Source organism: Solanum lycopersicum, chromosome 10 (genome assembly GCF_036512215.1).
Source record: "Solanum lycopersicum chromosome 10, SLM_r2.1".
In the NCBI taxonomy this organism is placed as follows: Eukaryota; Viridiplantae; Streptophyta; class Magnoliopsida; order Solanales; family Solanaceae; genus Solanum; species Solanum lycopersicum.
This window is the reverse complement of record NC_090809.1, coordinates 62,780,176-62,805,272: the sequence shown is the minus strand read 5'-3', so window position 1 is coordinate 62,805,272 and position 25,097 is coordinate 62,780,176. Positions and strand designations below refer to the sequence as shown.

Genomic DNA, 25,097 nt, shown 5'->3' with positions numbered 1-25,097 from the left:
TTGGATGAAACTTTGCGGTTTTCCATCCACTTCATTGACTATTATATACTTATGATTTTATTACTGCTTCACGCTATTAATGAGCAATTTGTAATGATATTATCCTTCGATCATCATAAAACATTTTGTTGGAATTCATATTAAGATGATAAAACTCTCGATATCTTCAAATCCTGAATTCGCCTTTGACTGATTGTTCCTTCTAGCGTCGCACGTGTTAAATATTTTTAGACATTTTCTTTTTTCTCTTTATACAATTCTTATTGTTCTATATTTTCCCATAATTTTTATCTATTAGTATAAATATTACAACAATAAAATGTGCTACTAAAATATTGATGCAAAGTAGAAGAAACTTCAATTGACAATTGTAACATGGAACAAACACAATTACATAAATACCCTCAACCCCCAAATCTTCTCCCCATCTCCACCCCTAACACAATTACATATATACCCTCAACTCCCACCCCCAACACAATTACATATATACCCTCCACCCCAACCCCCAAACCTTATCCCAACACAATTACATAAATACCCTCAACCCTCTTCCCTACCCACCCCAACAACTTCACACAATACAACCAAGTTCATCCCAAATCAAAGGGCAATTGTGAAAACACACACAATATGATTGTAAAATTCATCATTTTACATTTTTTTTTTCATCTTATTGGGGCAATGGTTCATGGGTCTGATTAATGAAAAAGAACTCATAGATAAGCCCAGCAAGCCCACCACCAATAAGAGGCCCAACCCAATAAACCCAATGATTGCTCCAGGCCCAACTGACAAGTGCTGGCCCAAATGAAACAGCTGGGTTCATTGAGGCCCCATCAAAAGCCCCACCAACTAAAATATTGGCTCCAACAATGAAACCAATTGCAATTGGTGCAATTGTTCCCAAACTACCCTTCTTTGGATCCACTGCGGTAGCGTACACCGTGTACACCAACCCAAATGTCATTACAATTTCTAGTACCAATGCATTGCCTACACCAACTCCATTAGACAAAGAAAATGCACCTATCTCCTGCAATATCATTTCAAAGTCAAATAGTGTTATTTATATACTAATATATATACAAGATAACGTTAAATGATCGGAAAATTTGATCAGAAAATTTTATAAGTGTATAATATTTCTTTTTAAAAAAAATAAATTAATCTTTATTTCATTTTTAATTAAAAGATATTAGAGTTAAAAGGATTAAAATGTAAAAAAAAAAGGTAAAATACTATTCTGGTCAAATTTTCTGACCAAAAGGACTTTCTATATATAAAATAATTCATTTGTTCCAATTTATGTGACTTACTTTCATTTTTAGTTAGTCCCAAAAAAGAATGATATATTTTTATATTAAGTAAAAATTTAATTATAAAATATCTATTTTACCCCTAATGAAATATTTTACGATCACACAAATTACCATCATTCATTTTAGACCATAAGATTAAAAAATCATCCGTTCTTTCTTAAAGTCAGTATCGACTCAAACTACCTCACATAAAATGAAATAGAGAAAGTACACGTTTTTTGTTTATTTTACTTGATTCGTGTTGATTTTACATTACCTTTGAGAAAGCTTTTATTAGGGAATGTATTAAAACTACTTTGTATTGCGTTTACTTCGCATACATCAAATCAAACTAATTCAATATAAAATTGTACCGAGGGTGTAACACTTAACAAACTCACCATGCCACCCGTGGTGAACTTGAGAAGCAAGCAAGCAACAACAGAGCCAAGCAATTGAGCAATCCAATACAAAATTCCACGTAAAAGTGTTATATTACCACCAACAAAAGCACCAAATGTAACAGCAGGGTTAACATGTCCTCCTGAAATGTTAGCCCCAACCGAAACCGCTACGAATAGCCCAAAAGCATGGGCTATCGCAGCAGCAATGAGCCCGGTGGGGGTGTTTGCACCCCCACCGGTTAACTTACTAAATGCAACACCTGAACCTGAGCCTGCAAATACAAAAATTAAGGTTGAGATAAACTCAGCCAACGCCGCCTTTAAGGCGTCGGGGTGAGTGGCTTCCTCCCTCCTTCCGATTGCTATCCGGCTGATCGGCATATCGTCGGAAAATCAAGAATATTTAGTTTAATTTTTTATTTTGTGTTATAGGATGTTATAATGGTCTAAAACAACTACTTATATAGTACTTGTCATAAGGGGGAGGGGGAAATAATAACTTGGGTTCCACCAAAATTTAATTAATTAATACATATTATAATATTTGTTACATAAATAAATTATTATGTACTTTCTTCGTTATATTACATAATTTAACTCGACACAATTTTTTTTAAAAAAATAAATTAGAATTTTATGTTTTGAATATTCTTTAATATTTGTGTGTTTTAACGAATTTGCAAAGAATGTCACGAAGTGAGATAAAATATGTAGTGCCATTTAACCTATGATTAACTTATACATGTATTACCTCATTTTAGTATTTAATTATGGTAAAAGTATTTAACCTTTTTTTCCCTATGTTGTAATTAAAAAGAATCTAATGTGATAGTTAATATGTAAAAATTAAACCATTTAATTTTTAAAAAATATGATATGCAAAAGTTTTAAGCGATACTTTTTTTACCAGAAGTTTATGATGATGATTTTTTTAAATAATTTATGCTTGATTAAATAGTATCACGCGAATTAAAATGATCAGAAAATACATAATTTTGTATAAATACGAAACCTTTTTTTCTGTTTACCATCGAAAATGTGCATTTAATAAGTAGGTGTTTGAAGTTCTGTATATTACTATATTTAGTAGGCATTTGGACAAATACTTAGCTGAAGTTTTAAGAAAAGAATTGAAATTAAAATTGAATACGAGTACTTGAGAGTTTTATTAATTCTTATTCGAATTAATATTTTTCAATATTTTATTTAATTATTTAAATGGCCATCATTTTCATCCAGCAAAACAATGCATATTAGAGAATCAAATTATTGACACGTGGCATTACTTGATAAGATGATATTAATTAATTAATTTTTTTGTCCCATTTGTCTTTCTAGCACCTTGTCCTCTTGAATGATCTGAAATATGAGAGTTCTTTAGATTAATTTTACAAATCTTGTTTTTAGCATAATTTTTTGGTTTTAGACTTAAGCTAAGAAACTTAGTGAATATTAATCATGTTGCTTATAATTAATATATATATATATATATATATATATATACCATAAGTAATTGATCTTATGGCGCACGAGTTTGGAGAATTACCATTAAATTCTTAATTGTAATTAGAGTAGGTTCATGATCATTTGTGAAGGAAAAAATAATGGATAAGATGAACAGATATGATACACATCATATTTGATAAGAACAATGACTTGAATAATTCTGATATTCCTAAAAAAATACATTATATATATTTCACTAAGCTAATCTTTATATGTATAAATATTTCCATTAACTGTTGTTGTATTTTTAGTTACAAAAAATCATGCCTTAGTTTTGGTTACAAAATGAAAGTATTTCTTAAGAAAAAGATCAAAAATATTTGTTGGTGTATATAGATGGTATATAAAAGAATTTTATGTAATTTATCACAATTTCATCTAATATTAAATCTTCAAATGTTTATGTTTGAATTATAGCCTTTCATTTTCTTTGAATAAATATCCAGCAATTTCTCATAAAAGTAGTAACATCACTCAGAAATCGTAAACATTATATTTGAAGCATACGTTAAATAATTTTTTTAATTATATATGAGAAAATATCAGCTTTAAGACATTAAGCATAGTTTGAAATTTTACATACGCTAAACCAGGAAAAATAATTCAGTCCCTTGTCAAAATTATAGAAACGATCAAGGTATGACACCTGAGTCTAATTCAATTCAAAAAGATAGCTCGTGAAAAGAGGATTGTCTACGTCCATATAAGGAGATCCCGATCACTAGTCCATTCTCCAACCAATATAGGACTTTTGCCCACTTTAATAGAAAGCAAAGTTCGTCTAAATGACTTTATTGATTTCTTTCTAACAATTGAAAAGATGGGCAATTATCTAGATAAATTCATTTTCTTCGTTCAGAATAATTAGAATAATATATCTAGTATATATTATAAGTGAAGTTGTGGAGAGAGATGTCTGTGTAAGTTTATTTCTATCTTGTGAATATAAAAACATCATTTTAAATAAACCCACAATTTACGTAAAATATATTTAAATTAGTACGAAAAGCAACATAACAGTGAAGAAATCATATAGAAAATAATAGGAGCAACCAACATAAATAGTACGATAAATAAAATAGAAAAACAACACACACGTAAAATTAGAATCCAAGATTAAAGATAACAAGAAAGTTTTAATAATAATAACCTCAAGTAAATTTTCTAGAATCTAAAATTTAGTCACATGAACTATTAAATGAGTAATTTTAAAAATCGAGATTAAAATAAGTTATAATTATTTCTTTCATAAACAAATTTGATTACAATAGAATTTATGATTTGATCCTAAATAGAAAGGGATTATTGAAGCGTAATAATTATTATATATTAACTCACTATATTATTTTATTATTGTACGTCCAAACTCCAAAGTAAACGATATTAAAGATGATTATCTTTTAATTTAAAACATTAATTATCATTATCTCTAAATGTTGATGGTATCACATACAAAAAAGAGCCACACAATGGTCGACTACTAAAGCCAAAATGATTGCTAATGAGGATAATCTTTATCTTAAAAAATATTGAGAAATGTAATTAATTAATAAAGGATTATTAATATATATAATATGAAGTCTATGGGAGATTCCCTAGTGATGGTGACCTTTAATTTACCTAAAAAATTATTATTATGATATATGGAAAAAATGTGGTGGAGGCCAATTATAAGAGGAATAAAATTTGATTATTCTCAGCATATCCTAAATCCTCTACCCAAACCACTATAATATTGTATTATTTTTTTTAATTAATGAACTTGCTTATGAAATTAATTATGTTAAGCCTTTGGAAATGTTAACATTTCCACTATATATACAAAATTATATCCTCAAATTTGTTCACTTTAAACTTTACACGTTAAAATAGTGTCAAATATAAATATAATTTAGTATAATATTTATATTAATTGATGCATAATTTTAAGTTTTGAAAATTGATCAGAGGAAATAAGTAATTCATGTTGGGGGTAAAATAAGGAAAATAATTCTTTCTTTTTTTATATATATTAAAATGATAGGTAAAAGTGAAAATCCATTTTTAAAATAGTGAACAAGTAAAAAAAGTAAACAAAAGTGAATTCATTTTGTTTTATCTGTCAATCAAGATTAATTAAATTAAAAACCTAATTTTTTCAAATTTCTTGAATCAAGTGATTGTTGATCACAAATTAGTAATTTATCTTTAATTCTCATATAAATAAAATAAAATATATTATGCAGTTACAATCAAATCCTCATGTTGATATGTTCTAATTGACTATTTTAATTAGGATAATCACAATCTCACATGAAAAAGATAGACATGTTTATGAAGGTCGAAGACGTAATCTTTTTTGAAAAATTACATATAGAAGCATATACTCATCGGATTGTTTTTTGAAATTAGCTTATTGAGCAGTAATAATAAACTCACGAGTCGTTTGATAAGAAAAATGAGATAGACAAAGTTATTTTATGAAATTAATTATCTTATTATATATGCAAGATAAATAATCTAGGGACTTACTAATAGAGTCATATCTCTAACTAAATTAAAATAAAGTAAATCTAACATAACATTCTGAAATTATTATCTTTTATCTCTCGTACCAAATTAACGTTAAAATTTTTAAAGGGAAGGATCAAGAAAGTCAAATACAAATCAAGGATGAAGAATGAAATGTCCCCATTTGCTTTCATCATATATATTGGGCTTGAAAATCAAAATTTCGAGCTTAGAAGCAATATTTTTGAATTTGATGAAATGTGAATATCTTCCTTTTACATTTTTTTTTTATTAAAATAAACATCATATATATCTTTTAATCAAGATGTGCTCACATGAGTTGTAAATTTATTTTATTTTTTAAAAAATAAGATAAAATTTGAATGTTCTTAGTAACAAATTAATGATGACAAAAAAATTAACACCAAATAATATACGTTGATTAAACTTAACTAGATGTATGAAGTAAAAGATAAGATAATGATAATAAAAATGATTGATATGTCACGATTCAATAACCGTCCAAAACTTAACGACTTAAAAGAGTCTGCTTTTGATTTTACCGCTCCTAATTTCCACGAATAGCAAAAGTGGAGCTCAACGATAATCTTCCTAATGTGAGGGAGACACTCGCCTATGATACAATTGCTTGCAACATATATAACTTATATCGACAATAGCCAATATAGATTACTACAAGGAGAACATGACTACAACTTCTCGATTATTCTGTGTATCTCAATTTACGTGATGCATTTAAAATTTTAAGATTTAAAATTTTATACATTGATCATAAATTTATACATGTTGGAGAATTCTAAAAAAAATATACTTTAAATCACGATAACTGATATTTTATAATATTCAAAAGATGGAATAAATCGATACAAAAAATTAAACCAAATAAAAACTTAAAATGACTCTCAAAATTTCAATTATGTCACATAAATCAGGACGAGGAAAGTAATTTTCTTTGTCGGAGCATAAAGAACAAGGAAAAAGCGGTAACCAATAAGTACTCCCTGTCTACAGAGTTATTAAGTGGTGCAATGATAAATACTCCTGCATCTTAAATCATATGTATACAGAGCTGCCTTTGTTAGGGAACGACTTTTTGGCGTGAATTCACATTTAGCTCGGCTCCAATGCGGATACGAAGAAAAAAGGGAGTAGTGATGTTCCCTATGTGGCTGTAATTGTAATATTCTTTTTAATTATTTGTGGCTAAAAAATAAAATATTGGCCACAAAAGTGGCTAAAATGTAAATGCTTTTCATCGGGCGGGGTTTAAGCCCTCTCTCCAATTCCAAATTAGGGTTTTTCAGTTTGTTGAGCAAAAGAAGAGAGATGGCTATACCAAGGGTGGTTAGGAATGGAGAAGAGGAAGCAGAAGATGCTTTTTTCGAGCAGGAATTTGAGTTCGAGGACACCAATTCCGTCCCCCCTCACCTCCTCAACCTCTTTGACGCCGCCGAGAATGGAAACCTTGTCGCCCTCCGTCATGCCCTAGGTAATTATCTTTGCTTCTATCGATTTGTATTTGATTTTTATTATTGTGGGAAATGTAAATTGGTGCTAGTAGTTCTTGAAAGGGATTGCTTTTTGTGATTGTGATTGTGATTTAGTGCTTGGTCTTGAGGGGGGGGGGTGTTAGAGTTATGTTGCTCGGATTCTTCAAAATTCTCCATGGGTGTGTGGAAGGTTCTAATTGTAGTGTATTTTAGGAGGTTCCGACACGGGTGTGACAGCATTTTGGGAGAATTCGAGCTACATGCGGAGAGGGGAAGTGGAGGTAAGGTTTTTTTTTTGGGGTGGGTGGGGGTGATAAAGATAATTTCCTTTTTAATTTGGGATAAATGTGGGTTTTTGAGTGTGATGTAGTGTGTGGTGGAAGATAAATAGATGATGATGCAAGAGGTATTTGGATGAGTTCTATAATGGGGGTTAATTGTTTGAAAGATGAAAACTTTATGTTTTGAGTAAATTGGTGGTTCTTAGTCTTGATTTAATTATAGTTTTTGAAAGAAGGAATGTACTAAAAGGTACTTCATCACCTTGTTGCCAAAGATTCATGGCAATAAGTTTGGTCTGTGGAGCTCTATTTTGTTTCAATCTCGAGGAGATCAAAGGAGTAGGAATGAAATTGAGCTGGACTCTTCAAAGGCCGATGCCTATGAAATTGTGTGTGTGAGAGAGAGTGAGTGAGGGAGAGATTGCGAGATATGATCTTTCATAACTCTCTCTTTTGCATTCGGAGTTCACCATTCTGCCCAGCTATGTAGAATCATCCCGAACTATTATAAGTTCTATTTTACAGTGAAAGCAGGTTGCACAATTTGGTTCAGCAGAGTTCTCAGGGGTTTGCCTTGAATTCCTACTTCATACACTCATTTGACTGTTGTTCTGTAGGTTCCGAAACTTGCAACTACGTTGATATCTGAAATAATATTCTGACTTCTTCTCGTCCTCATTCTATATAACGTTAGTCTAAGTCTAGAACAGAGTGACTTTGGCAGGCCTGCAATGAGCATTATGTTGCCTCTCTCTAGAGAACTAACTCGGCGTTCAGACAGTATTTGAGTTGAAGTTGCTAATTTTTTTTTGGTGAAAGTTGAATAACTTGTTCAATATAACCTTGTTTTCCATTTTTGCATCATATTCGTGGGTGTTCTTACCTGATGGACTGGTGCAGATAATTTGACTGGCAGCATTGATCAACCTCTTGAAGATGGGGACACTGCTCTTCATCTAACTTGTTTATATGGCCATCTGTCTTGCGTGCAGGTTGGTCACTTGTAGCTAATTTATTTTCATGAATTCGCCATTTTTAATTGATCATTTGGTCTCTTAATGATCTTATAACCAAAAGGATAACAAACATCTTTGATTTTAATTTCCATCCAGCTATTGTTAGAGAGGGGAGCTTCTTTGGAGGCTAAGGATGAAGATGGAGCACTCCCGTTGCATGATGCTTGTGCTGGAGGTTGTCATATGCTTCCAAGTTCATAGTGATAACTCACGGTCACAGTTGCTATCCTCTATTTTCATATTTTTGAAGTGTATAAATTCATTTCCATAAAAAAGATTCGACCCTTAACAGGATATATGGAGATTGCCCAACTGCTGATCAACAGTGCCCCTGATCCTGATTGTGTGAAGAGGATGTTGGAGTCTGTTGATGTAGAAGGTGATACGGTGAGGGTTTCATGTTTCAACTAAAATTTTATTTTTCGATTTTAGTTTTGTGGATCTAAACAGTAAAGAACACAATCATCACATGTATTTGGTACGAAAATAGCTCGTCAGACTTCTATGGTAGCTGAGTGTAGATACTCGTTGCAGCATCTTGTCACTAATCGTGTTTGATTGATTTTGAATAGCCTCTTCATCATGCTGCTAGAGGTGAACATGTAAATGTTATTAGATTATTGCTAGCTTCAGGCGCTTATCCTTCTAGGACCAATGTATATGGAAAGGTTAGCAGCTGATGCAACATTTCTTCAGCGATTTTAACATTTGTAGTTCGGAGGTTTTTGATGTCTGATCGATTCAATGTGACGTGTGATTCTTGCAGACCCCTAGTGAGCTTGCTGCACCTGACACCGAACCCCAAAGAATCTTAGAAGAAGCTGCAAGTGCTGTTCCTAGCCAGTAAGGCCTTCATGCTGAGAGCTTGGAAGCTTGGCTATCACTTATCAGTACTATAGTTTTGCCTCATTTTATAGTTAAAAGTGTTGATCAAAATATCACCTTTGAAGCTCGAAAATCATGTACAAGTAAGGGGACAACTATGCCAGTGAATTGTGTTTTTTGCCAAAAGCTTCTTCTGTCAATTATTTGTCCAGTAAAAAAAAAAGAATGTACTAATGTTAATGTGAAAAGAAGGTGACGACAACCCCAACGCACCTGATGATGTAATTTCATAAGTGGAGTTTGGGGTTCGGACCTTACCTCTATCGATATGGATATTATATGTGGTCGAGAAGAACAAAAAAAAATCATGTTTCAATTTTGCTATATTCTGGTCAAGTATTTTTGAAAACTTGTTATATTGATTTTTAAAATTGATAAATAATTTGATATAATATTAGAAATCATGATAAAGTATAATTGGATTTTTTTTTTGTCGTATTTTCAAGGATAAATATTAGGAATCACATAGTTTTAATATGAAATTACAATCTATTCCTCTTTAGTTTGTAATTACATTAATCCCTTAAAAAGTAACACAAATTGGATGCATAATATGTAGCTCGGATGCACTAAAGAATATCTCAGATATATTATAACATAAATTGGATACATTAAAAACTAGCTCAGGTACACTATAAAATAAATCGGTTCGGATACATTAAATACTAGCTCGGATTCATTATAAAATAAACCGGATACATAATATGTAGTTCGAATACTGACTCGAATACTTTAAAGAAATAATAGATTTTAGAGATTTTATACAAATAGAAGAGGATATTAAAAATAAGAAAAATATAAGACGTGAATATTAAAAATAAAAAAAATATAAGACGTGTATTTATCAACCAATTGGGCCATAAACGAGAGGCCCAATTTGTTCAGACTTCTCAGTTCTCCCTCATCGCCTGCTATACAAAGCTATATTTCTTTATATGGGGAAACTGTAGCATGGCCCCTGCGCAAGGATGACACGCACAAATCGAGAAATGGTCCAAATTTTTTTTTTGCCAAATCCAAATATTACTATTATGTTTTTTGATTACGTTGAAAGCTAGTTGCTTTTGAAATTAATGATTATATTGTGTAGTTCATAATTGCAAATTAAATTGGGTGAATGAGTGGTGAAGGTATACATGATTTTGAAGATTAGTGTTATTTTGTGTTGGAGATTAAACTAATTAATGATGGCTTCCATTTATAATTGTTGATTTTAGGCAAATTACTTAAAATTGAACTTTGAGGAAGAGAATGCCTAGGCTTAGACTTGTTGGACTCTTAAAAAATGTTGTCTGGGTGCGTGTAAGATGCTTCAAAAGTAGTTCATTATTGAAGGACACGACACAGATATGACAACATTTTTGATGAGTCCAAACAATGACAACATTCTCATAAGCCCTGCTTGAGTGATAATACAACTAATGATTATATGATATTCTTTCATAATATTTGTTCTTTGATCATACTTCTAGTCTTGCTATTTTACTACTAGTTTTTTTACTATAAGAATCATCAATTGGATTGGTTATATGATTAAGTACATGAACATAATGTTTTTGAGATCCTTCACTTTTTAAGTTATTGGTTTTTTGTGGTTAAAGCTAGCCATTCAGTAGATGCAATTTCTAGAGCAATTGTTCTTCTGCTAGTCTCGACGAAATCAATTCAAGCTTGTGTACAGGAGCCAGAACCTGCTAGCAAAATTATGATTTTGATGTGAACTATAACTTGCATCGAAGTCACTTTGCCCACCAAGAATTAGGCAGACGACAACAGCAATAACATATCCAGTGAAATCCCACAAGTGGGATCAGGGGCTGCGAGAATAAGGCAGACAATAGAAAAGGTTACCTAGTATTTTTATGTTACTGTTGGGATTTGAACCTTGGTTTTCAAGATTTGCACTCACATTACTGATTTTTTTTTTTGAGTCGAGTATCTGTTGGAAACAACCTCTCTATCCCGTAAGAGGTAGATGACTAGAGATAAAGTCTGCGGTACATCCTACCTTCCCTAAACCGCACTTGTAGGATCACACTAGGTATATATTATTGTTGCAGTCCACTAAGCTACACCTGATCTGATTCATTTATTAGGAGAGTGGAAATGCCCTTTTATAAAGGGAAAATTAAGGTTGGTAGCTATTGCAACTTGCAGTCCTTATTGTGATTAAGCTGAGTTTGGTTGCCCTTTAAGAGTAATGTTAGCCCTATTACCAACATGGAACATGGGACTATTTAATGCCTTTGTTCCTTTGGGAACCAGCTTCATTCAATGAACTTGACAAATGACCAGTATGAAAAAATTATTGAAAATTTTTACTAAAATAATATTCTGAGATGATAATTACTTTAACTTCTAGCCCTGCAAAGACTTTAATACTTTCCATCTTTCATTAAATTTTATTGTCAGAGAAAACATATAATTTAGCATTGCAGCAGTTTAGTATGAGTTCTGAATTTGATGGTATCCAGTAAGTGTTTCATCTGGTTATTTTCTTTTTTTCTCCATCAGTTTTCCTGTTATTTCCCTTCCTGATGCTTAGTTCAATTAAAACATCAAGTGAGAGGGAAACACACTCTATAGTGATTGGATAGAGAAAAGGAACAAAAAAAAAGAATATTCCCTCTTCCATTTTAATTTGTTTATCTTAGTTTGACTTCACACGAAGTTTAAGAAGGTAAAGAAAGACTTTTGGATATGTATAATGTCCCAAAAATGTCATTTTATCTTGTAGTCTTAAACATGTGATACATGATGTGTTATTTTATTTGCCCTAAATTTCTTACCATAAATAGGTTTTCCTTTTAGGAAAAGGTTTTGGATTAACTAATCCTTTTTCTTGTAGGAAAAGGTTTAGGACTCTATAAATAAATGAATGTTCCTTCTAACTTAATCAGCATTCATAATGTAGTCTTAACGGCTTTGAGAGTTTTGGTTAGAGAGAGAATTTATGGGTCACAAGCTCTCAGAATCGGTTGAGGTTGTTTCTCTCTGTATTTTGTACTCTCATATTTATAGTGAACTGCTCATCTCCTTTGTAGATGTAGGTCGATTGACCGAACCACGTTAAATCTTTGTACTTTGGTATACATCTCGTTATCTTATTATTCGTGATCTTTTCAAGGTTTGCTTTGCTAGCTTCCCCATTTACACCTACTTATTTTCCGTCCCAACATAACGTTGGCATTCTTTTATCAAAAGGAAGATAAAACAACTAAACTGAAAAAAAAGGACTATAGAATATGCTTTCAAGTCTCCTTTGTTTAGTAATAAGTACATTGTATTTCTTCTCCTCCATATCCAATCAGATGATTGTGTGAATAATTTAGCCCTTCACTTTCAATTAGAAAAACATAGGACAAAGAGGGAGAAAATATATTAAACAAGAACCACACAGGCATGCAGTTTATAATTTAAAAAAATCAGTTTTCAACATGACATGACCTGTGTATGTTGACTTCCATTGTTAAGCTTTCACATCATCCACCAAGATAAGCATATATAGAGAGTTAGGCTTGTGTATCCTCATGTCACTTTCTACCTATCCTACCTCTAGTTTTGGCCTTTTTATCTAAAAAGATTTACTCCCTTTGTTTCGATTTGTTTATCTGATTTTAACTTATAACGGAGCTTCAGAAAGTAAAGAAGACTTTTTGAATCTTAGAAATTAGAATGTATCAAGTCATATGGAAAGTTCAAATTAAAAAGTTACTAAAAAGTGAAGAAAAAAAAACATCCTCTTTTGAACGGATCAAAAAGAAAAGTAAAACTATGAAAACGAAACGGATGGAGTATTTCTTTTTATTATATAGAAGGGGATAGTGACAATTGTATTTATACGATTCAGAACCCATAAACTTCAAATCTGACCCCGCTTCTGAGTCTCGCCATAGGGTTATAAGCCTGGTGGTAGTTTTGGCCTGCTAACCTGAGTTCAGAACATTACTAAAGGAAGTTTGAGTTGCATCTCACTTCCAGAGAGTGATTTTTCAACTTTCAAGAGACACTCAAGAAAGCTACTATAAATTCTCACACTCTCCTGATTCATCAGGCTAACTGGAGAGCAAAATTTGTATCACTCAATGGCTACTCAAAAATCTCAACTTCACTTTATTCTTGTACCCTTAATGTCCCCTGGCCATCTCATCCCTATGGTGGACTTAGCTAAATTGTTAGCACAGCATGGTGTAATTGTTTCGATAATCTCTACACCCCTTAACACAATCAGATTCAAATCAGGTATTGATTTCTCTATCAAATCAGGCCTTCAGATTAGAGTACATGAACTCAAATTTCCAGCACTACAAGTTGGCTTGCCTGAGGGATGTGAGAACATGGATTCCTTACCTTCACGCGATTCGATCAGGGATTTCTTTCTTGCTGCTAGCATGTTGCAAAAACCATTTGAAGAATTGTTCAGTGATCTTAACCCTAGACCTTGTTGCATAATATCAGGGAAAAACATGGCGTGGACTGTTGATAGTGCGCGTAAGTTTAGAGTTCCTAGGATTTTCTTTGATGGTATGGGCTGTTTTTCTGCTACATGCACACAGAAGTTACAGAGTTCCAAAGTTCATGAGAATGAGTCAAAGTTTGAGTCTTTTGTTGTACCAGGTTTGCCTCATAGAATTGAGCTGACTAAAGCACAGTTGCCTGAAAATCTGAATCCAGGTTCACCTGATTTAGTCGATGTTCGCAACAAGATGGTTGCTGCTGAATCTATCTCAGATGGGATTATTGTCAATACGTTTGAGGAACTGGAACTTGAATATGTTAAAGAATTCAAGAAGATAAAAAGTGGGAAAGTCTGGTGCATTGGCCCTGTCTCAGCTTGCAACAAATCGGAATCCGAAAAGGCTGCAAGAGGCAAAAATGTGTCTTTAGAACAGAACCAATGCATAAAGTGGCTTGACTTGCAAGAACCAAACTCTGTGGTTTATGCAAGTCTTGGTAGCATATGTGGCCTAACACGTTCACAGCTTGTGGAACTTGGGTTAGGCTTAGAAGCATCAAACAGGCCATTCTTATGGGTACTAAGAGGAGGAGAGAAATCAAAAGAGTTAGAGAAATGGATTGAAGAAGAAAAATTTGAAGAGAGGATTAAAGGAAGAGGCTTTTTAATAAAAGGCTGGTCACCTCAAATTCTTGTCTTGTCTCATCCATCTGTAGGCGCTTTTTTAACGCACTGTGGATGGAATTCGACTCTAGAAGGATGCTGTTCTGGTTTACCTATAATTACTTGTCCATTGTTTGCTGAACAGTTTATTAATGAGAAATTGATCACACAAGTGTTGGGCACTGGTGTCAGTGTGGGAGTCAAGGCTGCTGTTACATGGGGAATGGAAGAAAAATCAGGACTAGTTATGAAGCGCGAAGACGTAAAGAAAGCCATTGAGACAATCTTCATCGAGGGTGTAGAAGGAGAAGATCGACGTAGAAAAGCAAAAGTGATCGCTAAAATGGCGAAGAGTGCATTAGAGGAAGGTGGCTCATCTTACATAAACATAGAGACTTTGATTCATGATATTATGCAACAGAGTTTGAGCAGTGTTGAAGCAAGTTCTTGATAATAAAAGTAAACATTTTTTTTTCAGAATTATAGTCATGTATAAATAAATAAATTGTGATCTGTGTCATTTAAGAATATAATTTTCTCTGTGTGTGTGTGTATTTTGTCTCAATTTGCTTCAGCAATGTCTGTTTAAGTGTAAAAATTTGAGTTGCTTTAACAGTAAAAGTCTATTGTTATAGTTAGCTATACTCTTTCTCTAGCCAAATGGATGATTCCCCCTCTTTTTGCCTTCTTATGAATGTGTTGCACCCCACATTTATAATTGAGGGACTATATGGACATTTTACGAATTCGATCTTTTTTCATAATCTGGAAAGTGCATCAGAACTAAGTCATGTGTTATCGATCACTTTTCTTTTCATCGGGAGTAGAAAAGGAGGGAAATTGAACTCTCATCAGTATTGTGAAAATTTAGATACTAAAATTCTTGCATTTTTTGTCCTTGTAATTCCTAGACATGTAGTTATAAATGATAATTGTCTTAAAAAACAGAAGTTAGAGTCAAATCTCGAAAACCATGATGTCATAAACGACACCCAACACCAAAAGAAAAGTAGTTAAAGTTACACCTCAAAAAGTTACGACAGATTTTAGAAATCAAACGTCGAACAAAAACAATAAATATCAATTATTATTTTAAATCTACCCTAAAACATAAAAGGACCCTTTTTGTTATTTTATCAAGATTCTACTATACTAGATCTTTCTCCACTTGCTGTTATGAGAGTCAAATCAAATTAAATATTTTTGAAATGGAGGTGATTATACATTATAATAATACGACAAGTTGCTATCTTATTATTTTAAATAAAATACAAAACAGTGGTTTAAATATTTATTGCAAAAGATGCAGATCCACAAATATTTAATTTAATAAGTTTTTATCAATAAATGACCGACAAATCAATTATTAATTTGAAATGATAAGATTTTTCGTCCCTTTATTATCGGTAAATTTTGATTTTAATATTTATGATATATAATTCTATATATATATATATATATATATATATATATATATTCTTTACTTTGATTTCTATAAGACTCTTTTGGAATTTTCAATTTGAAGAGACATTAGGCCTCATATCAAATAAAGATAGATGGTAGGTGATTTTGTTTTTCCACATTTGCTTAAGTACTTTTTGATAAAGTTAGTTAATACGTGTGTTTGATAAAAGATACTAAATATTTAATAAAATAGTTGATGAGTGTAAATGGAGCGGAGTTGGATGATGTTCGAGAATCGATCAGTTGAATATTTTTCGTTTTTTATAATATGTGTGTTGTCTCTCAAATTAATAGTGGATGAAGCGAAATTGTCTTGTTATATGATTTTGTATAATTTTCATTAAACTTCTTTTTATAAGTTATTTTTTAAGATAGAGTTGACTAATTCAAAGTCCAATTTCTTATTATGACACTGAAGTTGGGCTCGTCACTAAGTTTTAGTTTACTCGATAATTTTGAATAATCTTCATTTCATAAACTAGTTTTTGAGCTAATTAGCTAGACTTATTTTTTTATTTTCTTGTCAATATAGTAAGTCTAAATTATTTTTCATGTATAATAAATTAATAACAGACGTCGACATCTTTTCAGATATATCTTTCTTTTATTTACTTTTTGATATTTTAATTAAATCATAAAAGTTAATCTAAAATTTTATACCGAAATAACCCCTAACCACCAACCATATTACACTCCCAACAACTTTACCACAAACCACAAAAATTAGTTTAATTTGGAACTATTTAGAACCAAATTAACCATACAAAAATGGTTAATCCACTACTTTAATGCTTTATCCATACAAATTAAAACAAAGCTTGATCAGTATACACAAGAAAATTTAGATTTGTTAACACATTAATGTGAAAACTAAAACACAAACTAATTGTCCAAATTAACTAAAACACAAAATGGACAAATTTTTAGAGCTAAAAAGAGCAGTAGAAACAGTAGAAATTGTGGACACTCATGCACATAACATTGTGGCATTGCACTCTAATCTCCCTTTTATTAGCTGTTTTTCTGAAGCCAAAGAAGAAGATGAAACCATTGATTTCAAGGTTTATTTTTCATCTTATTATATACCTCTAGGAAAATTCGATTTTATGATCGTTCAAATGTTTTACGAAAATTCAGTAAAAAAGCAACTATTGGCGAAAGTAGAATTTTTTTACAGATGGAAGTTCATAGTCTATTATACGAACCCCTTTTCGCTTTGTTGGTCATAGAACATGGTCAAAATCACATCTGAAGTATTATTATTTTTGGCTAGTCTCCTATCTAAATTACTAGTTGTTTCGCATTTCCTATCTGAACTCTTATCAATTAATTATCAAATTTACTATATCAAATATTTGAATCTATTTGCCAAAAGACGCGTGACAACTTACTTTGATCATAATATTTTGTCCATATGACAATTGACTCGTTAATTTTGACGTGTGCTTTGATAAATAATTGGCTATAGTTCATATAGAAAATCACAAATAAGTAATATTTCCGGTATATTTTTATTGTTATCTTTTTTTATTTAAGTTTCCAATTAATTGTTTTGATTATCTACTTGGAGTGTCATTATGCATAATTAAATATGACTTCAGCGGTGTTTTGATAAATAATTAGTAATAATTCAAATAGTAAACACAAATATGTTTGAAAATGTGAATTTTTTTTTGTTACCATTAACTCATTTTTGAAGTTATAGAACATCATTTCCTTACTCAGAGCGCGTCTAAAATTTAAAGTTTATATGATTTTTGAATTATAGTCCTTTGAGAATATTGGGTTTTAAATTTGTAACTTACCTATTGTATAAATATTTTTGTAGAATCCAACAAATTTGTGCAAAGTTTCTTTACCAATAATCCAAATCCCTAAAGAGGAGAGGAGCTCAATTGTGGAGATTTCAATGGTATACAAGGATCCCTCTTATACCATATTGACATTAATTGTGTCAGTTGAACGCTCCAACTTCTTATAAAATAATCATCTCGACAGCTTTAATTTATGTGTTACATTAGTGTCAGACGAGATGTCTAGATGTGCATTCTTAAAACTTAGAGTATTAAGTTGTCAATCGAGGTAAATGATCATGTATACACCTTCCAACTTTCATGTGTCACGTCAGTACCAGGTGTGCACGAGACACATTTGAGGACTAATTGTTCTAGATGTACACTCTCTAAAGTTAGAGTGTTAAGTTGTCAGTTGACGTGAAGTTCAGGTGTCTATCTATGTATTTACCTCCTCTCTTCCTTTTTAGGGAGTGTGATTATGATTTCAATATGTTAAGCTCCATGAATGTGTCTACATTTTTAGTGTATATGTGACATACAATTTTACATTGAAAGTTTCATTATGACAATTGCTAGCTATTAGACAATCCTGTCATTTCATTTTTCTAATTATTTATGTGGCTTTGTGTTAGTTTGTAGTTGATCATAGAACTAGCTCTTAGACAATGATTATATTGCGATCTTCATTTCTTTCAGAGAAGTTTGAATGAAATTGCTGAACTATATGGCTCAAAGTTATCCGTGAATGCTGTTCAAGAATCTCGCCAACACCTTGGTTTGGAGTCAAGTGCTAATACTTGTTTCAAAGCTGCAAGAATTTCTGCCTTACTTATTGACGATGGACTTGATTTGGACAAAAAGCTTGACATCAAATGGCATGAACATTTTGCACCAAAAGTCGGTAGAATACTACAAATTGAGGATGTAGCTAAAAAGATTCTTGAGAAGGTAATATAATATATTCATTTTGTCTTGTTGTTCGTTCATATTAGTAGTCGTAGTATTGCTCTTGTAGTTTCTTGTTCTTCGATTTCTGTTACTATTTGTTGATTCCATGAACCTCAACTATTGGATGGTTTTGTTGTAGATTTTGTTCTGTTGCTGTCTGCTATTTTTGCTATTATCTGTTGTGTTTTATACTTCCGTTGCTTCTTTTTCTAGACTGTTTTTCCTTGAGTCGGGGGTCTATTGAATACAACCTCTACCTTTGAGGTGTAGGGGTAAGATTTGCGTACACTCTACCCTCCCAAACTCCACTTTGTGGACTACACTCGTATGTTGTTGTTGTTATTTTGAAGTGTACTGCATTTATTCAATATGCTTTGTGGAGTCATGATGACGGAGGTCAATGAGGCTCTTGTAAAGACGAAAAGTCGATATGTACTATTCCTCGAGAGTGAAAAAGAATTTATACAGTGTTGTTTATGATATCATGACCTATTTAAAGCTGTTGCATCAGATAAACCCCATATTGTTGGCATGCTATTATCTCCGGGATATTTTACCTTTGAGATGTTTTAATATCGTTATTGTTTCCTATTTTAGTGTAGGGTACCGATGGAACAAAGTGGACACTGGATTCATTCATGGAGAATTTCTCAAAGGAGTTGAAATTATATCCTTTGAATCAGTCAATAGATTCTATAATAGTATATAAATCATGTTTACTAGATGCATAACGAGTCATGTTCCAGAGTTTTTTCCTGATCGTTACATACAGAAGCTGATAAAGTTACTGCCTTTAAAAGTATAGTTGCATATCGAACTGGCCTTGCAATTAATACAGACGTAACTGTAAAGGAAGCTGAGGGGGGCTTGAGTGAAGTTTTATGTGGTGAGTGTTGCAAGTATTTGATGTTGTAATGCACTATGACTGAACGCGTAATCCTGATAGTTAGTGTGTTTTCAGGTGGAAATGCTGTCCGAATCTCGAACAAAAGCTTCCTTGATTATATCTTCATGCATGCTTTGGTGGTGGCTCAAAGTTATGACTTGCCAATGCAGATAGACACAGGGTAACGTAAACAAATGTTGCATCTCTTTTTTTTTTTTTAATTACGATTAGAAGTAAATAACAGATACATGCAATTTGCTTTTCCGTCATTTCTAGTATTCCCCCTTCCTTAAAGGTGACATTGTTATAATATTCATTTCAGTTTTGGGGAAAAGGATTTGGATTTGAGGTTAGCGAATCCTCTTAATCTTCGAAATCTTCTTGAGGATAAGAGATTCACTAAGAACCGGTTAGTGCTTTTGCACGTGTCCTACCCGTTCTCAAAGGAAGCTTCATATCTGGCTTCTGTATACCCTCAAGTAAGATCTTTATCTGAAACTATTACATGTATGTCTGATGTTATGACACTATTCGGAGACTTTTGCAGTGTATTTTACCCCATGTCTCCCTAACTGTGCTGATTGCTGTTATTACAGGTCTATCTTGATTTTGGATTAGCAATTCCCAAACTTCGCTATCATAGGATGATATCCTCAGTGAAAGAACTCATGGATTTCGCACCAATAAATAAGGTTGTTGATGTTCTTAACGATACATTTCAAATATTAGCTGACCTTCTTGTTTAGTACCGATCTTTTCAATAGCGGATTGACATATTCTTCATTGGCTACTCTTTCGTAACCTTAGTACTTGCACCTCTTTTTTCCTATGTAATGTTTGGATATTATCAGGTTATGTTCAGCACCGATGGCTTCGCATTTGCTGAGAGCTTTTATTTAGGTCTGGCTTGAATTGTTCTTATCTTGTATCTTTGAAGCACCTATTGCTTTTCATAATATAATAAAAAAAAATTGATTTAGCCTATCTGAAATACAAATTTGTGCTAAGAAGTACGAACGATTTGAACAGAATGTAATGCCCTTGTCCACATTTTGTCAACCAACAATATGCACCTTGAGTTACACTAGCTAAGTGAGTTACTCAGCTTGCATCTTCTTTCTAAATTTGATCGGTATAATCTGGAATCATTGTCTATACAGGTGCAAGGATAGCCCGTGAGGTGGTATTCTCAGTTCTACGTGATGCATGTATCGATGGTGATCTTTCGATTCCAGAAGCTCTTGCAGTGGTTAAAGACATCTTTGCAGAAACTGCAAAGCAATTCTACAAGCTTGATGTTTCTTCAAGATATTCTGATGTAGAACCTCATCATTAATCAACTTCCTTCCAGAAGGAACAGAACGATTCCTTGACGGATGTTACACTTGTTCGCATTATGTGGCTTGATTTCTCTGGGCAACATAGATGTCGCGTAAGTTGTATCATATTACGAATTCTTTAATGATATTCAAATTCTGTCAAAGTGGATAAATTTTTTTCATTTCCTGTGCATGATTTACAGGTTATTCCGCAACAACGCTTCAATAGTTCTGTGAGAAAGGATGGTTTAGGCTTAACTGTTGAATGTATGGGATTGACTTCAGTATGTGATGATTTAACATATGATACTTGGCTTCCCGCTTCGGGGGAGGCCAGAACTGTTCCGGATTTATCAACCAAATGCAGAGTCCCCTGGTACTGCTTTGAAACCTATGCGTTAATGCTCGATATATTCCACTGTTTTTAGGTTATATATGCTATACGCTCTCTTTATATTTCCTCTGCCATGTCATATATGAGAAAATAAGGAAATACCCTCTTTAATTCCGCCCATGTTCAACAAATTTGAACAATATTGAACTTGAGCCGAGGGTCTTTTGAAATAGCCTCTCTACCTCCACGAGGTAGTGATAAGGTCTGCGTACACTCTACCCTCCCTAGATCCACTTAGTGAGATTCCAGTGGGTACGTTGTTGTTGTTGTATTGAACTTCTTAAATTTGGTTTAATATCTAGTTAACCGAGCTAAAGGTAAGAAACGCATAAAGCTTTGATGCAAATCTGGAGAACTATACCTTTGTGCATACTCTGGACTATTTGGATAGAAACAAATAACGCGTGTTTTGATGAGCAAAAAGACCATGTTTCTAGAGTTGAAAAAAGGTGTTTACATAATTGTTTTGTTGGTGTAAAAGTAGTGTCGTTGATAATATACATCAATATATGGACTTTTTGGAGTTGCAAGGAAGATGTTGTAATTGAATGCAACATGGTCTATAGAACATCAAATGTAGAATGCAAGCATCAGTGGCTGATTTCACGGCTCAAACTCGTTTAGTGTTGAAATCATGTGGATAACATAAACGGGAAGAAAAAAAAAGAATAATCATGTTTATGTGCATTTTTTTATCCAGGGCAAAACACCAGGAAATGGTTTTGACTGATATGTTAACTGAATCTGGCAAACCATGGCATTATTGTCCAAGAGACGTACTTTGCAGATTTTCTAAAATTCTCGAGGATGAATATGGCTTGGTATGTTTTTTGATCTTCATCCCAAGAGTTGAAAACTTACTGATCTAACATATATCTACATTTTCAGGTCATGGATGTAGGTGTTGAAGTTGAATTTTACATTCTGAAGACTATTGTAGCGTATGTCAAGAAAATTTCCCGTAATATTTTGTGTTAGGTGTTTCTCTTCTGTAATTCGTTGTTCTAATGATAAAATTACACAGGGATGATAAAGAGGTAATGCAATCATTAGACAGGACCCCTTACTGTTCTACAGCAGCAATTGATGCTGCATCCTCAGTACTTAACGAGATTGTTGCTTGTCTGCAGTCGTTGAATATTACGATTGAACAAGTAAGATTCCATTTCCTTACACATTTGCTTTAAAATTTGAAGTCTCTCAATTGGTAGTATGCAGTACTGCAGCTACTCGGTAATTTTAGTATGCGTTTGCTCTGGTAGTACTAGAGCGCCTATCTGATCGTAAAGCTCACTAAGAGATCCATGCAACATTCTTAACAACCTTCTAAAACTATCCATAACTACTTTTCGATTCGACAAAATCAGCTTCCTTTGATGTTGTTGCCTTCAAATATACGCAGATACATTCGGAATCTGGGAAAGGTCAGTTTGAAATCGTTCTGGGATACACAGATGCGATTACACAAGCTGACAACTTAGTTTATACACATGAAATCATTAAAGGAATTGCAAGGAAACATGGCCTATTGGCAACTTTTATGCCCAAGTAAGTAGCAGATTTTCCCTCAATTTAGTTTCGGTGCAATTTTCTGTGTTACCTGTTCATCTCGATATGCTTTTGCTTCGTTTATATATGTCATTCCTTTTAAAAACATGCATATGAAGTAATCATAACTCGTAGACATTCTGTAGTATTGGTCTAGTTTGAGCTCAAGTTATAGTTGATGAATATTGTTTCGTTTACTTCATTGACTTGACGTAAATGTGGTAACCTGGTGAAAATGTCACTGTTGTAGAATCAAGAAACTCTTTATCATAACCAATTGAAGGATATATGTTGGTGTAACGACTAACACAATTCTGCAATCTTTCGTCCATTTTTTGTCTAGGTATTCTCCGGATAGTAGTTGGCCGTACAGAGAGGATCAATCTGTACATGATGTTGGCAGTGGATCACATGTACACATCAGTTTGTCCAAGAATGGAGAAAATGTTTTTACAGCATCTAGTGATTACAATCGATATGGAATGTCCAAGTTTGGTGAATCATTCATGGCCGGAGTGTTAAGTCATGTTCGTTCCATATGTGTCTTTAGTTGCCCACTTCCTATCAGGTACGAGATTTTCTATCAACTCCCAGTGTCACCATAACGATTAGTCTTTTGCAGATTCTTTTAGTATAGTAATAGTAAAAACTTTTCCTCGCGTGCTTTCAGTTATGAACGTTTTCAAACTAAGTCGTGGAATGCATTATTTCTCTGTTGGGGGCCAGAAACCAAAGAGTTAACAATGAGAACATGTAGCCCTCCTGGAACGAACGGCGCTGTTACCAATTTTGAATTGAGAACATTTGATGGATGTGCAAATCCACCTTTGGGTTTTGCTGCTTTATTAGTTGCTGGGATTGATGGATTGAGGAATAATCTAAAAATTGCAGACCCTGCAGGTACGTTTTAGAAATGCAAACGAAATGTGACATTCTTTCTGAAACAGACTAATAAGAAAAGTGTACTGTACTGTACGGAGAATGGCCTCGATCTTTAACTGTTATTTATTTTTTTCTCTTTGTGTAACAGAGCCAGAAGATTATGATCTGTTTGATTACAATGACGAGAACGAAGATACAAGATTACCAACATCACTTAGTTGCTCTATAATACATATATTTTCAGATGAGTGGTTTTTGGAAACTATGGGTGAAAATTTTTTGAAAGCCAGAAGAGGAGTATATGGGGTAAGTTTTCAAATTTTGCCTCTTTTTTTTTTCCGTATGTTTGAACTTCAGTCATATGTAACATTAAACATCCCACGTTAAATATATAGCGATGGATAAAATAGGATACCACATGAAATTTTTACGATAGTATTTGCGTATTTTACTCATGATAATTTCTTATGTTGCAGGATGAGATCAAGTATTACCGTGAATGTGGAAAAGATCCTTATTCAGAGGTTATGTTCAAGTATTAGGTTTGATTAAATGTGAGATTATCAAGATGATCTTATAACATTGTTAATTATCACATTTGAACTAATTTTGATGCTTTTGTTTCATCTAATTATGCACTTGTGTTTTATAGAACATGTTATTAATTAATATTCTATTTTTGGTGGGATCAAATTGTGAGTTCTTTGGGATTTTACTCATATTAGACATTTGAGCTAACCACCACCAAATAAACATGGTGCAACGAATGAGACTGCTTATCTATTAATCAGAGTTTTTAGGTTTTAAGCTTTATGCATGAAAAAATTCTTAATAGAGAGCGTTTTCTCACAAGTAGGAACCTACGCTTGTGAATCAGAATTTAATCGGACTCCAATATAGATAATGAACGCCAATTGAAAATTCAATAAAAATTGATTTGAATAAAATATCTACGAACAATTATAATATGAGTAGAAAAAATAATCATACAAAGATTGTCGAGAGGTATTTGAAAATCAATTATTTGTCTCAATTTAGGTGACACACCGAAGTCAAAATGTCAAAAAATAGTACAAGTAAATTTGGTTGTGATACATCTATTTGATAGGGTTAGGTTAAGCTTAGTCGCAACTTGTAGGTTATTGTTTATTTTTTCAATTTACAGAAGGTTAGGCAAATTTCATATTTTTTTTGGTTCAATATTTATATTAAAATTAAATTTGTATGTTTTTATTACCTAATAAAAATAACTCCATATTTAAATATTTAAATAGGGTACAATAATGTAAGGAAGAAAACAAAATAATAGATAAAGTCAAATATTGACGTGATTGTTTAAATGCTTAA

General features: G+C 32.6%; 4 protein-coding genes and 2 pseudogenes across 4 annotated transcripts; 5 read left to right on the top strand and 1 right to left on the bottom strand.

Annotated features, from left to right (window-relative positions):
• Nucleotides 1–335: 335 nt before the first annotated feature.
• On the bottom strand, nucleotides 336–2,629 carry LOC101267949 (aquaporin TIP1-1). The gene is made up of 2 exons (XM_004249425.5): nucleotides 1,703–2,629; nucleotides 336–1,036 (listed from the first exon to the last, which is right to left on the bottom strand). Exons 1-2 carry the CDS (start codon nucleotides 2,084–2,086, stop codon nucleotides 674–676), a joined length of 747 nt encoding a protein of 248 aa, XP_004249473.1. The 5' UTR covers nucleotides 2,087–2,629; the 3' UTR covers nucleotides 336–673.
• A 4,322-nt stretch (nucleotides 2,630–6,951) lies between these two features.
• LOC101267664 (uncharacterized) lies at nucleotides 6,952–9,520 on the top strand. Its single transcript, XM_026027827.2, has 6 exons — nucleotides 6,952–7,211; nucleotides 8,394–8,485; nucleotides 8,606–8,684; nucleotides 8,802–8,896; nucleotides 9,082–9,177; nucleotides 9,276–9,520. Exons 1-6 carry the CDS (start codon nucleotides 6,968–6,970, stop codon nucleotides 9,354–9,356), a joined length of 687 nt encoding a protein of 228 aa, XP_025883612.1. The 5' UTR covers nucleotides 6,952–6,967; the 3' UTR covers nucleotides 9,357–9,520.
• Nucleotides 9,521–10,220: 700 nt separating this feature from the next.
• On the top strand, nucleotides 10,221–10,398 carry LOC112939947 (U6 spliceosomal RNA; annotated as a pseudogene).
• A 2,707-nt stretch (nucleotides 10,399–13,105) lies between these two features.
• Nucleotides 13,106–15,151, top strand: LOC101267366 (UDP-glycosyltransferase 73C5). Its single transcript, XM_004249423.5, has one exon. The coding sequence runs from the start codon at nucleotides 13,480–13,482 to the stop codon at nucleotides 14,962–14,964; it is 1,485 nt and encodes a 494-aa protein (XP_004249471.1). The 5' UTR covers nucleotides 13,106–13,479; the 3' UTR covers nucleotides 14,965–15,151.
• Nucleotides 15,152–16,846: 1,695 nt separating this feature from the next.
• Nucleotides 16,847–19,498, top strand: LOC138337069 (protein fluG-like). Its single transcript, XM_069290647.1, has 3 exons — nucleotides 16,847–17,038; nucleotides 18,470–18,721; nucleotides 19,319–19,498. The coding sequence occupies exons 1-3, from the start codon at nucleotides 16,889–16,891 to the stop codon at nucleotides 19,382–19,384; spliced, it is 468 nt and encodes a 155-aa protein (XP_069146748.1). The 5' UTR covers nucleotides 16,847–16,888; the 3' UTR covers nucleotides 19,385–19,498.
• On the top strand, nucleotides 19,434–24,616 carry LOC101247178 (protein fluG-like; annotated as a pseudogene).
• Nucleotides 24,617–25,097: the final 481 nt, after the last annotated feature.